This window comes from Mesoplodon densirostris, chromosome 15, assembly GCF_025265405.1.
Source record: "Mesoplodon densirostris isolate mMesDen1 chromosome 15, mMesDen1 primary haplotype, whole genome shotgun sequence".
Lineage (NCBI taxonomy): Eukaryota > Metazoa > Chordata > Mammalia > Artiodactyla > Ziphiidae > Mesoplodon > Mesoplodon densirostris.
This window is the reverse complement of record NC_082675.1, coordinates 87,513,036-87,529,381: the sequence shown is the minus strand read 5'-3', so window position 1 is coordinate 87,529,381 and position 16,346 is coordinate 87,513,036. Positions and strand designations below refer to the sequence as shown.

Below are 16,346 nucleotides of genomic sequence, written 5' to 3'. Positions count from 1 at the left end.
GCTGCCGTTCTTATAAAGTGGGTTTAGGTCACAGAATCTAGACATTCAGACCAGTGGTGACTTTTCAGATCGCTTCCCATCTTACGTCTTGCTGTTGTCCAGTCCAAACTCAGTGTCCTGGGGAGGATCCGGGTCCCTGTCCCCAAGGGGCCTTGGGAGGTGGGTGCACAGGGAGAACGCAGGTCACAGGCATGGTAGGGCGAGCAGAGCGGAGGACGTGGGGGAAACTTCTGGACCCTGGCGCGTGGCCGGGCCGCCGCCTTCATCACCGCGAGTCCGCTTGTTTGCTGGCGGTTTGATTAGTAGCAGCCCTGTCGCTGGGGGAGGCTCTTGTGAGGGCCACGTGCGTGCTCAGCTCACCACTGAGTCCAGCGAGAAGCGTCGCAGTCATGCCTGGGTTTTATACAAAGAGCGAACAAGTTAGTTAGTATTGACCAAGATGGCACCTTTAGCGAGTGGAGGACACGGGGCTGAGACGTGACTTGTGTCCTCAGAGTGTGTCCTCCGAGAGCCATCCCCACCCCCTGGGGTGGCCACCGCCCCCTCCCACGCGTGCGCACACGCACAGGCTCACGTGCACACACTCAAGTGCACACATCACTGTCAAGGAGGTGCCCACACTCAGCCGGTGCACAGAGGATGCTGAGCGCGCCTGAGTGCAGCGGGGCCTGTCGTGGGCTGAGTGACAGTGGTGACCAGTGTGTTTGCTGATTCCCCCCCACCCAGAGATCTCTCCACATGGGTGGGCGAGTTATTTCGGGCTGGGCGGGAGGGACCCCACAGCTGCAGTTCCCCTTAGACAGCCTCGGATGGGATGCCAAGCCCGTGGAAGCAGAGGGACCGGGGTGGAGGGCCTTCCCTTTTGAGTTCAGCTGATAGAATTTGACAGAAAACCCTCTACTTAGCTTTAAACATTTTTAATTCATAGATTCACAGCTCCCACTTAGCCAACGAGCTCCTGGAAAACAGTCACAGAAATACGATATTGCAACTGCTTCTCAAAATGGAAATATGACTAAAGGATTGAGAAAATAAACGTTAGTAATTGGGGCTTTCCTGCGATTTTTCTGTGCAGCATTGCTCCATCGGGGTTGTAATTCTTTGTCTAGACTTTTTTTAAGTCTGGATAAATTGAAGGTGAGCTATCAGTCAGGAGAAAAACCAAAGATATGCAAGAAAGGAATACAGCTATTTCCTCTTTATTAAAAAAAAAAAAGGGAGAAAGTGAAAACCAAAGAGTGAAGTAGTTCATGAAGAAGAAACGTATGTATGCTTTTTTTTTGCATTTTAATGGAAAACAGTATAACTACAGCCCCTTGTACAGCAGGCCTGGGCAGCCTGCCGAAGAGTCCAGAAACAGTTTAGTGATGTGATTTGGGAATATTTGCTTAAATTATTAAGTAAAATATAAAATAATTCTTGCCACTAAATGTCTCTGGGGGAGTGAAACATCTGAGATTTGATATTTATAAAATAGTTTGAACTCTTTATGTGAGCGATACAGAAAATCTCTGTATTTTATGCTCACTTATACATTTATAACCATAAAAGGCTAGAGAATCAGCTTCTGGTGGGGATGAGATGACTAGGCAAACAAGCTGGTGCTGCTTAGTTAACAATCACCGTGGTTCCTTCCCAGGCTCACAGCTTCCTAGTTCACAGTTAACTCCGTGTGAGGTCAGGACCATCCTTGTTATGCATCAGCTGGTGCCATAGGAGGAGGGATGCTGGACCAGGCGAGATGGGATGCTTATTGTATACGGTCAGCTTCGTGAAATAATAAAGGTTTAACTTTGCGGGCATGTAGATGCCAAGTGCTCAGAAATCGTGTCTCCAGAACATTTTGCCCACCCTCAATCTGAAGGCACATATGATAGTGCCCCACGAATGAAAAGAAGTTTGGGTTTCATGTAGACAGAGTTCTGTGTGGAAGGACATCAGGCCATGTCGTGCCTGTCTTGGGCCGGTTCCCCTTTGAAGCACCCCGGTTTTCTGTGTGTTTCTGTCCAAAACTTGGACCTTTGTAGGTGCTGCCTGTAATCTAACCCTCACGGTCTAACGGCATAGACAGATCATTTCACCTGAATTAGCCAGATCATCCAAGTGTATCACTGGTTTACAGCTCTCCACATTTTAACCTCTGAAAATGCTGATGAACAGAGACACATCAAGATGTGTGTAAGACACTTCAAGAGCTTTTGATGAACTACTCTTACCCATTTCACATACATTCGGTACTTGCGAAGCCCTTTCCGAGGAAATACGCACAACTGTACTGATGCACACTTAAAGCAAGTTGTCGGTGTACCTCTTTGGCTGACACGTACCTGTTGTTCAAAAGTCATGCCTCCTCGGGTCCGTTTCTAAAACCCGGAACGCCACGCGGAGCGCGGGCGCCGGCAGCGGGGGTCTCGCGTTGGGAGCGGGCGCCATCTAGTGGTGAGGTCCGCACACGGCGCCGGAAGCCGCGGCTCCGGGGACAGCCCGGCCAGCACTGTGCCCCAGAGTGGCCTTTGTTCTGCAGGTCAGCACGTGCTTGGTTTTACATCTGAAAGATTGTCCTGATAAAGAGTCCCAGTTTCTTTAAAAAGGGTCATTATAATTTGTTTGTAAATACACAGAACTCGGGTTTTGTATCTCGGGATAATTAAGCAGCAAACTTTTCAACCACGTGAAGGCTAGTTTTTGTCTGTTGTAATTGTTTTTATGTTGGAGATTTACAGGGTGACTTCTCTGCTGAAGTCTTGCTCCGAGCTTGGTCTCTTAAAAGGCAGCTTGTGGAAGAAAAAACTAAGGTGGTTTAAGGGACGTGCGTTCTTTGTAGCGGTTGAGGAGCTGGTGTACCTGTCCTGCCCGTTAGGAAGCAGCAGGGCTGGAGGGTGACGCAAAAGAAGCATCATGTGCTAAGCTTCCCTGGGCTGTTCCTTGCTGCACCTTCTTAATGACATTTTAAAATCTAAAAGCCATATAAATGCCTTCTTTCAACAATTACTTCGGCTTCAACATACTTCTTTGTAACATTCGATTTACTTTCTCTTTGCCGTAGTAAAGTGGAAATGTTCATTACTCTTCAGAGCGTGGTTTGTAAAGTTTTGTTTAATGGTTTCTTTTCATTTTTACATTTTTTTGAATTTTGTCACGGGGACAAGTTTATAACTTCTGTTAGGATTTGGGGGTGAAGGAGGGTGTATAAAATGGACAGTAGCCGTGAAAATAGACTTGAATTCTGTTCACTTCAGCATGGATTCGATTTTAAAAAAACACACACACAAATGACCCGAGTGACACATTTTTATGGTTGCGTCAGTGAGGAAGCAGTTAGTAAATTCTAGATTTCTAGAATGGGATTATGTTTCATGGCAGGATGGACTACCCTCTAGTTACTGGAAGCTTGGATGGAAACGCGAGGTATTTGATTAACCTTTAAAATGTTGGTTTTGTACTCTCTGAATAGGAATGTTCTTGAAAACATTATTTCCCAGATTTCAAGCTTTAAGTGTCCTTGTGGAACGGTGGTTACACTGTTTAGTCAGAAGTCCTGTATTTAATCTGTAACTGTTTTTCTTCCATCAAAATCCGGCTTCCAAAGTGCTAAGATATTTACATATCTTTCTATTAATGCAAATAAATTACAGTTTTGTGAGTTATTTATGTGAATAGATTAATTACTTCAAATGAAAACTCCTCTACTGTATCCAGACAGACAGAAAACCAAGCAGGAACGATTTAGGGAATAAAATATTGGTTCATTTATAAAAATTTAAAACATGATCATTCAGTTGTCACTCATTGTTCCAGTTGTCTGGTTTCCTTACTGAAACTATTGTTGTTATTATTATTAATTATTATAGTTCACATTATATGTGTAATGAGCAAGAGAGCTTTGAAACACTTCTTGTAAAGAGATTTTTCTGACCATAGCGCTGAATAGCCCTTGATAGATACTGGGCCATTAGAAGCAGTTTCTGTATTATTCTCTGTGGAAACAAAGCCTGTCCTTTTACAAAGGGTGAAGTGGGCCAGAGCTGGGACTTTCACTTTGGTGCTGCTGTTGTTCCTGGGCCTGGAAGCCCTGGTGATTTCCTTGTTTGCTGTAACCCCTCCTTAAAGCAGCCTCGCAAGTAGGTCACTTGGTCATGTGCTTTTCGGGATGCCCCTCTGTATACGACCAATAATAAGCGCGTCTTTGCCCCTTGGTTATTTTCCTTTATTTTTCCAGAAGGAGAACTTCCAGATTGAACCAGCCCGGGGCAGTGTTTTTCAGCGTTTCCTTTGCTTCACTTGCACAGAAAGCTTATTAAACCGTGTTTGTTAATTGAAAAGCCCCATGGATATTGCAGCTAAAACGTTTTCTTAAGTCATTTCTGTGTTGTATCCAAGACATCCTATGATAATAATAATCCTCTTCATCACATTTCAGTGAGATTCAGTGTTTCTGAGATTCTTTTAGCTGAAATATCTTTCCAGGGACTCTTTCCACCCCCAGACACCTATGCAGTTTTCTCTTTGTTAATTTCTTGCGTTTTAATCGTCTCAGTTAACTCTCAGGTTTCAGCTAAATCTCGATGCATAATGGCTCTCATTTCTGTTAAGACATCATACCTTTTATTCTGCCCTGTATCTGTTTTTGTTAGCAGCTTTCCCTTTTCTTTAATTTTTTTATTTAAAAAATTTTTAATTTTGGCTGCATTGAGTCTTCGTTGCTGCGCGCGGGCTTTCTCTGGTTGCGGCGAGCGGGGGGCTACTCTTTGTTGTGGTGCGCGGGCTTCTCATTGCGGTGGCTTCTCTTGTTGCGGAGCACGGGCTCTAGGCGCGCAGGCTTCAGTAGTTGTGGCACATGGGCTCAGTAGTTGTGGCTCACGGGCTCTAGAGCGCAGGCTCCGTCGTTGTGGTGCACGGGCTTAGTTGCTCCGCAGCATGTGCGATCTTCCCGGACCAGGGCTCGAACCCGTGTCCCCTGCATTGGCAGGCGGATTCTTAACCACTGCGCCACCAGGGAAGTGCCCCAGTTGTCCCTTTTTAAGACAGGGTAAAAAAAAAATCAGAAAAGAAGGGTCTTCTGAGAAACATTATTTAAAAACGGATATTCTTGCTGTCACAACAAGTTTTTGGTAACTGGTAATATTTGTTATCAAAGTTACTAGGAACTCACAAATGTTAAAAAATAACCGCTGAAATCTCAAAATTGCTTTTAATCCGGGAGTTCTTAATGGTGAGAATTCTTCAGGCTTCCAGTACTTGGGATATTGCGTCTTTCGGGAGAGAGTGATTGTTTGTCCCATATAAGGCTCAAACCACAAGAGTAACTTGGGTTGAGGCTAGTTTCTGTCTCGAGAATCTCCTTAACCCACTCCGCCTTCATACACTCGTGTGTGGAATTAGTCTGGTGGATCTTTCTTTTCAACGAAGAGGAACAGCTAGGAAGGGGCGGGAAGACAGTCTCATGGTCACAGCCCCTGGGGTTGGGAGAACCAATGACCTGAATGTGCAGATTGCTCTCAGCCTTGAGCGCCAGCTGCCGGTCGTCACTACAGATGTTACATCTGGGTTTTAATTCAGGGATAGGGCTGCTGATGGAGTCTCATACTCAGGTTGTTCCCGGATCACCTCCTGGGGCAGGAGGAGGGGCCGCAGGAGAGAGCATCTCTTCCTATTTCCTCTGCAGCTCGCACACTTCCTGGGGCCACACGCTGGTCCTGTGGCCGTGGGGCATGAGGCGCTAGGGGCGGGGAGGCCGTGGCCCTGAAACCTCTGGGCCCTGGGAGGCGGCCAGGCAGCCCTCTCCAGCGGGACCAGGGTCCATCAGTACTTTGCGAACTGCTTTATCTGGCCGCCCTTTTGAGTTTTCCTGCATTACCATGTGCTTGTGCATCCTATTTTGGAGAGAAGGTTCGTCTTCTAGAATTGCAGGACCTGAAGTCATCTGGGGTCCAATATGAAAAGTTCTAGAAACTTGCTGCACACGTGAGGCTCAGTACTTCACCTTACGAGCACCCAGCCCAAATCTGGGTAAGTTTTTGGAAAAGTCAAGTTAGGTTTCCCCCATAGCATCTGATTCTCCCCCAGCAGTTACTGGATAGGGTCACCTCCATCCCTGCGGACCCTCCCCAGCCTTGGACACAGCGGGTGGACGAGGGCTGGATGGCTAGGGTAGGGATCGGGCTCCACCAGCCACAGTAAGGCCTTCTGGAAGCTGTTCTCTGCCCCAGTTTCCTTACCTGCAATGCGGGAGAGAGCAGCATCACCTCCTGGGTGTGTTGAGAGAGGTGACAGCGGGTGTAGACGGCTCCGCTGGGCTTCTGGCTCCTGGGGAAGAGGGAGTCCTCCTCCCAGCCCCGCGCTGGGTGCTCCCGGCTGGACGGCAGCTCACCGACGGGAGCCAAGACACTTCCTTCCCCTTAAGGGCGACAGCCTTTCATCTTGTGCCCAAGACCGTCAGGGGACACCAGGTCCATGTGTCCTTCTGGCCCCTAAGTGACCAGTGTGGTAAGCCTCTCAGAAGAGGGAATCATGGGCTTTTACGGTGCTATTGCTTTTTACCCCCTAAACCAGAGATACAATATTTTGGAACGGTACCTATTTTATAAACCGGAATACCAAGGCTCACAGAATTGATCTAATCTGCTTTCTCAGCAGGTCAGTTGAAAAGTGTGTTTTGATCTGTGTTAACATAGGTACAAACTGCTTCCTTTGCTACTCGATACAATTTAAGACCCATGCACAGACGTGAGAAGCTAGGGAAGGCGTTTCAGAACCCTCACGCAGGTGTGCCGGCCCTCTGTGGGGTGTGGGGGTCCTCGGAGCCGTTTTTCTGAGTTCCGGTGCTGTGATGGAGGGCCTGCTGTAATTTTTCACTTGGTGTCTTAGTCAGAGGTACTGGAGGTTCTCATGACGTTTGAAGTCCTTTGTGGGACCATAACCTCTGGGGGCTCTGACAGATGTGCTCTGAACACCTGCAGATGTGTAGTGTCAGGTACAGTGGCCCTGTTGTTTCAGCTAATAGGCTTCGGTGTGTGTTCTCATAAATCCATATGCCTTTAATGCAGGAAAACCTAGGTCCCCCAAGCTGCCGTCCTGACTCTCTTTGAAAATGTAAAAGTGAATTTGACAGACTGAGCCTCAGCCTGAATTAAACAAAGGCCAAGACGATCCCCTGCATTTAATTCCAGGTTAAATGCCCTTTTTATCATCAGAGCTTTCCAGGGCCGCCCGATTTGCTTTCTAAGTAACGCTAGGTACCCACATGACAGGCCGGTATATCTAACTTTATTTAAATGTTAGCTTTTCGGAGCCTATAGGATCAGAAAATGTATTCCTCTTTTGTCTTGTTTCCTGACTAATTCTGCCGATCACTACATACTGGTAACATTTCTTCTGTGGAGGTAATCCTTTAAAGTTGCTTGTAAGTGGCTATCTAACTACCTACTAATTGAAAATGAATATTTGTTACTGTGTTCCTTCAGATCTCGGGTAAATGCCTTCTGTGAAGGACACTTTCCTGCTTTCCTGAAGATCCCTTTGGAATACACTTTTTTTTTTTTTTTTTTTTTTTTACCAATCTGATGTGATTACTGTTTTAACTCCAAAAATATACTTAGAAAAATTTTGTTTTATTTTTTTGTTTTTTATTGAAGTATAGTTGATTTACAATATTGTGTTAGTTTCAGGTGTACAGCACAGTAATTCAGTTATATGTGTGTGTGTGTATATGTATTTTCAGATTCTTTTCCCTTATAGGTTATTACAAAATATTGAGTATAGTAAAATACTAAGTTTAGAAATATAGTAAAACATTGAGTATAGAAAAATTTTAAAGAACATTCTGTGTAAACAGATACCTACATTCCATGAGACTGTTAAAGTCTCTAAAAAATTCTTATTTAAAAACGAACAGTATTGGGCTTTCTCATAAAAGAAAACCTAAGATTTTAGTCCATCCCCGCTATGACACCTGTAATGAGAAAAAACACCTCTGAGCTTGTACTGATGGGAAGTATCCACGCTCTGTAGTTCGGAAAGGTTTAAGACATCCAGAGACGTTTGTGCACCTTCTAATTGAAATAAACCCAAGGTCGTCAGTGCGACTTCAAGTGGGTTTTTTGTTAAATCATGTCGAATCCACTTGCAGTGCAGTCTGGTCGGGGAGAAGCTTTGCAGCCTCCGTGCCCAAGCTCAGGGAGCCTGGCTGCACTTGGGGTGATGTTGCCGGCACTCACCCGGGAGGGTGCGAGGCCACCCCGTGGCAGGGAACCCGTGCCCGGCCAGCTCTCCTGTAGAAGGCTCCAGGCAGACCCCACAGGAGCGGCAGTGGGCGTCCCATCCAGGGAGCACCGTTTCTCCCGGGCGTTCCCCCCTGGGAGGCGCGGGGATGAAGAGTGTGGCTCACTCTCTTCCCTCTCATGCCTCCGAAGGAAACTGCTGGTGTCCAGGTTTTGGAGCTGAATGTTTCGGGCTTTGCTAGACAGTCACGGGGGCCCATCCTGAACCGGCCCGTAGGTTCTGAGGCAGCTTCAGGATCCCTGGGGGGAGAGCACACTGTTTTCCAGCCCTGCCCCTCTGTGACCATGGGCTGAGGGGTTCTTGGAAAACCACGGAAAGCCTTGTGCCGTTATAAAGAATTAAGTCTTTCTTCCTGGTTTTTGATAAAACTAGTCCCCTTCTGTTAACTAGTCACAGTGTAGTTATATGTCACTAGATAGGCAGCTATGTTATTTTCCCCTGTAGTCTACTGAGTCATCTAATTGGAAAAGAAGCCCCACCCCAAATAGCGCCATTTTGCCCTCAAGGTTGATCCGCTCTTAACAGAGCTTGCTGATCCAGGTCCTGGATCGCACTGTTCCTGAGACCCACACGCTTCCCTCCACACGTGCACGTGGCAGTTTGGGTGTGCTTCTCTGTCTTCTGTTCTGAAGAGAAATGGTAACGTCACGTTTTCCATTTTGATCCTCCAGGGACAAAGCCACACCGCTGCTGCTTTCCTGAAGAAGTAGCCTCCGCTGCGCTCTCCAACGGAGACCAAAGTCACACACTTGGAAATAACCCATCGGGAAGAGCTGCCAGGGAGCCCAGCGTGGGGATCACAGCTTCTGTGTCCGTACTTGAAAGCAGTGGCAGAGACACTTCCAAGAGACCAGAGCAGCCTAGGTTTTCTGTGGACTTAAAGATGCCAGCATTTCACCCCAGGCAAGAAGGCCCTGGCTCCAGGGATGCAGCGGACTTCCCTTCTCATCCCACTCAGACTGCAGATCTGCAGCTCCCCTCTGAGAGCCAAGCCACCCACCCGAAAGAGAAGCTGTCCAATTTGCACAATAAGCAGCATTCCGGGGGAGGGAAACGGGCGCCGGCCCCAGACCTGATCCCGCTGGACCTGAGTGAGCGGTCGACGCGGGAGGACCCCAGCCACAAGGAGCTGGCCTCCTCCCTGCAAGCTGCTCTGGCCGTCCACCCGTGTCCATACTGCAACCATAGGACCTACTACCCCGAGGTGCTGTGGATGCACGAGCGCATCTGGCACAGGGTCAGCTGCCACTCCATGGCCCCCCAGTGGATTCAGCCCAACGGTTACAAAAGTATCAGAAACAACTTGGTTTTCCTCACCCGGAGCGGACGCACGGGCCCCCCGCCTGCCCTTGGGGGCAAAGAGTGCCAGCCTCTGCCCATCTCCCGGTTCACCCGCACTCAGGTGCCGGGCGGGGCGCCGGGCCCCAAAGGGAGCCCCTCGCCCCTGGGGGTGCCCACGAAAGCCGCCGGCTTGCCCAGGAGCAAGGAGAGCCACCCCGGGGGGCCCTGCGCGCTCTGGGCGGCCGGCCCCGATGCGCATCGGCAGACCAAGCCCGGCCCCGGCCCCGAGCAGCCCGGGGCTCCGCCGCCCCCGTCCAAGCCCAAGCAGGAGGCCGGCCCCAGACCCGGGCCCGCGGCGGGCAGCGGGGGCTTCAGCAGAAGTGCCACACCGACGCCCACCGTCATCTCCCGGGCGGCTCCCCAGCCCCCGGCCAACAGCAGGCAGGGGGACAAGTATGGCCTCCCCCCAGCGGGGGCCGGCCTCGGTCCCCCAAATAAGCACAGTGCCCTGGACCCGCCCAAAGCCAAATTCAGCCCTCAGCCTCAGGGTCAAGCGCACGGGAAAGGTGACGGGGGGCCCCCTCTACCTCCCCGAGAGCCCCCCGCCAAGGTCGGCTCCAGAGGGCCTGTGGCCTCGCAGGCCCAGCCCGTCCTACACATCATCAAGCAGGAACCTGCGTCCGAGGGCCCCGAGAAACGCCTGGACATCCTCAATATCTTCAAGACGTACATTCCAAAGGACTTGGCTTCTCTCTACCAGAGCTGGGGCGGCAACGGCCCTGCGCTCGAGCACAGAGGTAAGGGCTACGGGCCCTCTTCCCGCCCTCCCTGGGGGCTCTGGGGCCTCACGGGGGCGCCCCTCCTTAGAAGGGCACAGTGCTGCCCACTGGCTGTGTCTGAGCCCCGACGCAGTGCGCCCTGGCTGCTGTGCCCAGCCTCCCGGTAACGTCCCCGGCACACCCAGTCCCGCCCCCTCCACGCCTAGCAGGCTGCCTCCGTGGCACTTCTCCACTGGGTCATTTTATCTTATTTTTATTCTTAGTATTTTGGTGGCCGTACCCGCAGCTTGTGGGATCTTAGTTCCCCGACCAGGGGTCAAACCCAGGCCCTCTGCAGTGAAAGCGCCGGGCCCTAACCACTGGACTGCCAGGGAGGTCCCTTCATTTTGTTATTTTAAGGAAGAATCAGTAGGTGTTCATTGTCTCATGCCTCTCCAAAGACAAGATGTGCATTTGAAGTGGTTACTTAAGTTTTATATCTTTACACGTATATAATTTTAAAAGCACACATCAGTACTACAGCATTCGTTAGCAGAGCCTTTGCAGATTGTGAATGTCCCTTACCAGGTTTGGGGAATTGACTCATGTTTAAAATTCTGGAAAAAAATTATACGTCAGATCATTATCTTCCTTTCCTCCCAGTACCTCGGTATTAATACTTAATAGGAATAATAATTAGGAATTGTCAACGAATTTCCACAGGCTCTGCTGAATGCCTGCATGGGACACGATGCCCTCCTTCTTGATTGTAAATTGAAGGTAGCTGTCAGTTAACATCCAGAACACTGGGAAATCTAAGTATTTCCATTAAAAAATAAATAGACAAAAACCCCTATGGGGCTCTGGCTGTCAGTTACCTTACCTGGGTGGTCCTAACCCTTCTTTGGATACAACTGTACATCAAGCATCTGTGATTTATTAAAGTAGGGTACCATTTCAGATGAATTGTGAGATCCAGTCCCTCAAATTCCAGGAGCTCAGAAGCACCTTTGGGGACAAAGTTCAGATCAGGGGAGTCACGTGCACAGAGGCACCCGATCCGCTGCGTGGGATGCCTGGTGGCTGTCGTTCCCGGCAGACGGATGTGCGTCTCTCAGTTCCCTGTTTCCTCCTGTGACTTGGAACCTGCCCAGCTCCATCACTGGTGCCACGTTGGTGTGAGGAGGAGGCCTTTGGTCCATGTTGACCCGTAGAGAAAAACGAAGGTGTTTTTCAACTAGCAGAAAACTCAGGCGTCCCACAGGCTTAGAGATTTTGCCAGTGGGGTCCTTAGGCCAGGTGGTTCTGGGGCTGTGGCTCAGAGACAGAGCTTCTCGAGAATTTCTAGAATGAAGCGGAGGCCTGGCTGCCTGGAGGTGGTGGAGGCTTTCATTAAGATGAGGAGCACAGGGCGTGTCCTGGTTAAGACTCTCATCCCCTCCCCTGTGCTTCAGGTGCTCTGGGCGCACGGCCCTTGGTAGGTGGGGAAAGGCTGCTACCATGTAGCTTAGCGTTTCCACCTTTTTGGATGTTGTTGAGTTTAGTGGGCTTTCCATGTTCTCAGCAGTGTTTCCCAGTCGTGCAGATTATTTGAGATGGAATAAACATATATTGGTTGGCCTTTTGGGATCTCATGCCAACCTCAGTTCTCTAGATACAGGTTATCGTGGACCCTGAAACAGAGAGGACTTAGATATAGATGATGGTGAGTTTCGTGGGCGCTGTGCTCCTGGTCACCTTCTCCCCTCCGTCCAGTGCTTCCTGGAGTCTATACCCGGCTGCAGGGTGAGTGCAGTCAGCACCAGTGTTTGGATGACTTCCACTTAGCCACGCAGACTTGAACTTCATTTGTTACAACGCACAGCCTGCCCGATCACAGCTCTAAACCTGCCAGTTCGCACCTAGTAAGAGGCCCACATGCCCACTTCCTAAAGACTATTTGTGCTGCGTGTGGACCTGCCTTGTTGCTTTTTTTTTTTTTTTTTTTTGAGGTACGCGGGCCTCTCACTGTTGTGGCCTCTCCTGTTGTGGAGCACAGGCTCTGGATGCGCAGGCCCAGCGGCCATGGCTCATGGGACCACCCTCTCCACGGCATGTGGGGTCTTCCCGGACTGGGGTACGAACCTGTGTCCCCTGCATCGGCAGGCGGACTCTCAACCACTGCGCCACCAGGGGAAGCCCTGTTGTTGCTTTTTTTCCCAAAAAAGTAGAAGTGAGTTTTAAGTTAAGGTTTAGAGAATTTCAGATGACAGACTTTGAAATACAGGTAACCTAAAATGTTTTCCTTTTCCGTAAGATTTTTTAAATAAACGGTTCTAAGGTTCCCCCCTCCCCTTAAACAGAGGTTAGATATTTATCTTTTAAACGTGAGAAGTGCTAAATCGTCCTCAAAGCGTGTGTGCTGTTCTTGGATGATTTACTCTTCTCATGTCAGGTGTAAGTGTGCAGATTTATGGTGTTTTCCCTCACCCTGGTTTGGGTTTCTTAGGGGAAGTGCTTAAATTTTTTTGGCCTTGATGTGTGAGTTCGTAGGTGTGGTTTGAGAACCGAAGCTCTTGGGTCTAGGGAAGAACTGAGGTCAGCTGTGTAAATCCTCGTTGGCCTGCCTCAGTTTACCTTGAATGCCCCACCAGGAGGGACTTGCTCCCCCCCGATGGCCCCTTCTCTCCCTCGTGGACTCGGTTTGGCTCCTGGTCTGGACTTGGGGGTAGTTCAGAGCAAGCCCAGAGCTCTTCTCATCCCCGGCCCATCGCGTCTTCAAACCCTGTCCTTTGCCTCTCCTGCATCCCTTTCCTGGTCCAGCGGTGGACGGGTATCAGTCTCTGCTTGGCCTACGGGGGGCCTTCGCTGGTTCCTTTCTCCTTTGAGTGTTTGTTTATGATGCTTTGAACATGTAGTAGCTGCAGGGAAACGCAGCAGGTGTGGTGAGGTCTGTTTGAGAGGTGAACAGAGAAGTGATGTTTCCTGTTACGGAACTCTGCGTCTACTGTTGCAGCCTAGGAACTATGTGCAGCCCCCTCCCAAAAATTACATTCCCGACATGTTACTGAATTTGCAGTAACTAAACTCTCAAGGTTTTGGTTTCTACCCCTTGCTGAGCACCCGTTTTTTTCTTGAGTACATATGTGATTGACTTTGGCATCAGAAGTCTAGAGTCTAGAATCTGAGCTAATTCATCTCCATTCCAAATAATCTCTGCGACTGTCCTATTCCACGAGTCTGTCAGCACTTTGGGGGCTCACGCTGTCCTCTGATGCAGTCTTGCTGTGTTTCCCCGAGTGGTGTCATCTGCCAGGGAAGATCGCAGCCTTCCCACGCGGGCCATGGGTGACACGTATCGCGGTAGGAAGGCAGAAAGGTGCAGAAGGGAATCTTGCAAAAGGAGAGGCACTCACCTGTTGTGGACACGACATCCTTGTGGTGCTGGAGGTGTGATGCTGTGAGTCTCAAGGGAGGTATTGTCTTGAGACGGAGAACGGTGCTCCCGGGCGATGCCTCTGAGACATCAAGGTTTTACGAGGTTAAGAGAGAGAATTCTCAGAGAGCTTTTCCCCACCTGTGTTTTGACCAAATGATGTTTGTATAGAAATGAATAGTCTGGAAACTCTGCCAAAAGAGAAAAGATGTTACATGGAAACGATCATCGTCACTTCCCTTAGGGACTCGAAGCCTAATCCTTTAAGGATAAAAAAAAGCTACATTTCCTGTGATCATTCTGCTGTGTAGATCCCAAGTCTGGGAACAGGTATGAGTGTAACGTGAGTGGTTTGTTGATAGAATAGTCATAAAATAGTAAATTATCTGTGTTTCCAGAATTTGTGTCCAGCCTGTAGTAGAGGATGATACGGAGTTTAGAATTAAAAAAATCGAAAATAAAAGAACAGGATAATTCTGGATAGGATGACATATAAGGTTTTTTGTTGGGACTTAAAAAAAATCTTGTATGCCCAAGACATATTAATAGGATAATGACAGAAGCTTTGTACTTCCTTTGTGTGAATCTCGGTAGAACCTTTGCAGGATCCTTCGGTTTCCTTCCTCCCCTGGCGGGGGCAGGGAGGACCTCTTGCAGCCTAATGAAGTTGAATGAATGTTGGCAGGGCTTTGGAGGAGAGTCTGCAGGTGCCCCCGAAGACCCGCCAAGGCCTCTTCCTTTCCTTTCTGAGCCCACTTGCTATACACAACTTTACTTCTGAGGTCAGAGTGTCAGAGCTGATTGCTCACCAGGTAGCCTTCAATTCAAATGAAGTTTGTAACCTTTCTCACTAGCTCAGAATTTTGAAGTAGCTTGGGCATAATATTATTGACCGTAAAGGGCAAGGGTCTTTTCTTTAAAAAGTCAGGAGAAAATGGTATGATAGAATGCATGGGAAAACGTGTGCGTGTGTGTGTGTGTGTGTGTGTGTGTGCGCGCGCATGTGTGCTGATGCATACTTAATTTGAGGAAATCAGGATGGGTGAGTGGGTACAAGGGCTGTGCTTTTCCTGCTGCTAGTTTGGATGGGAATTACTTAGAAAAAAAAGTATGATAATGGCTTCATTTTGCATGTTGTGACCATTAGATGCAAAGGCCACATGGGGGAGTCATCATCATCGGTGGGTGCCCTGGAGGCATCCTTAGGACCTACATTTAGATGCAGTCCCATTATTCTTGGGAAAATCCAGGCAACCACAGCTGCTGGCAGAGAGGGTCTCCTTAGGAGCCCAGCTGGATGGTGCTCACAGTGAAAAGGGGGGAGCAAAAAAGGCGAGGATAAAGTTGAGATGTTCCTGGACCAGAGTCAGAGGAGGGAGGGGCCGCCCTGAACGGCTGAGTGTGTTAGCCGGTGATAGAAGCCGTCTTCATGCTGGCTGCCTGTGATCAGAAGAACTGGGGTGTCCGGTGCACGCAGGAGGCCCGGTCCCCTTCTTGGGCCCATCGGTCAGTCATCCAGGGACGCCCTCCTCAGCTTTTCCTTCCCCCGACTCGGCCTGGTCAGAACTCCAGGAAAGAGGAGGCGGGTGGTCTCAGCACATGAGCCCGCGGCTCCCAGGGTCACGTGGCCGGGTGACACTTTCTGTGTTTTACCGGGAACCCGACACCCTGATGTTTCACTAATGACAGGGCACGAGGGGGTGAAAATGTGTCTTATCGTTCTCCTCGCATCCTTGAAGGAGGTGGTGAGGAAGCTGAGAACTTTGTGGGCAGATTCTTCTCTTTCTTGGAGACTCACATTCATGACTTGTCCAACGAGAAATCCACCAAGATCTGCCCTACAATTCTTGCATTTCTTTGACTGTTATCTCCATAAACATTACCTGTAATGTAGAAACAATTTTATATTATTTTTATGTGTTGTGGCTTCTGAATTAGGACAAGAGAATGATTTTTGTTTTGGCTAAGACCCTTTGGTCATCCTTTCACTCACCTTTTACATTCAAATGTCAGACTTCAGGTGTGTAAATACTCAGCTCAGGGAACATCATTTAAAAAAATTTGTAGTTACAGGCATAACTTTTTCTAGTTAGTATTTTTTTTTTTTTTTTTTTTTTTTGCGGTATGCGGGCCTCTCACTGTTGTGGCCCCTCCCGTTGCAGAGCACAGGCTCCGGACGCGCAGGCCCAGCGGCCATGGCTCACGGGCCCAGCCGCTCCGCGGCATATGGGATCCTCCCAGACCGGGGCACGAACCCGTGTCCCCTGCATCGGCAGGCGGACTCTCAACCACTTGCGCCACCAGGGAGGCCCTAGTTAGTATTTTTGATTTTTGTTTTCCCATTGAGTTGAGCTACCATTGAGCCTGATGGGGAAGATTAAGCTCAGGGAAGTCATTTCAGAGCTACTGTTACATGAAAAATTAGGCTTTTCTTCAGAGAGATGCCCTCATCCAGAAAAGGCAGACAGACGAGTATGCTTCTTCTGCGTCCCTTTTCTAGCAAAAGCCAGACATCTTTTAGGGTCAGGAGGGAACAGGAGGTCGGCGCTCTAAGACCGGCCTCCTTCCTAGGTGTCCCGCCTGTGCTCTGCCCGGGATGCGCAGGACACACA

General features: G+C 49.2%; 1 protein-coding gene across 4 annotated transcripts in view; it reads left to right on the top strand.

Annotated features, from left to right (window-relative positions):
- ZNF516 (zinc finger protein 516) overlaps positions 1-16,346 on the top strand; it is a 105,715-nt gene that overhangs the window by 75,246 nt on the left and 14,123 nt on the right. For all 4 annotated transcript variants that reach the window (XM_060119063.1, XM_060119065.1, XM_060119064.1 and 1 more), the window contains exon 3: positions 8,952-10,358. In XM_060119063.1, the coding sequence (XP_059975046.1) occupies positions 8,952-10,358 (1,407 nt within the window). The remainder of the gene's footprint in view (positions 1-8,951; positions 10,359-16,346) is intronic.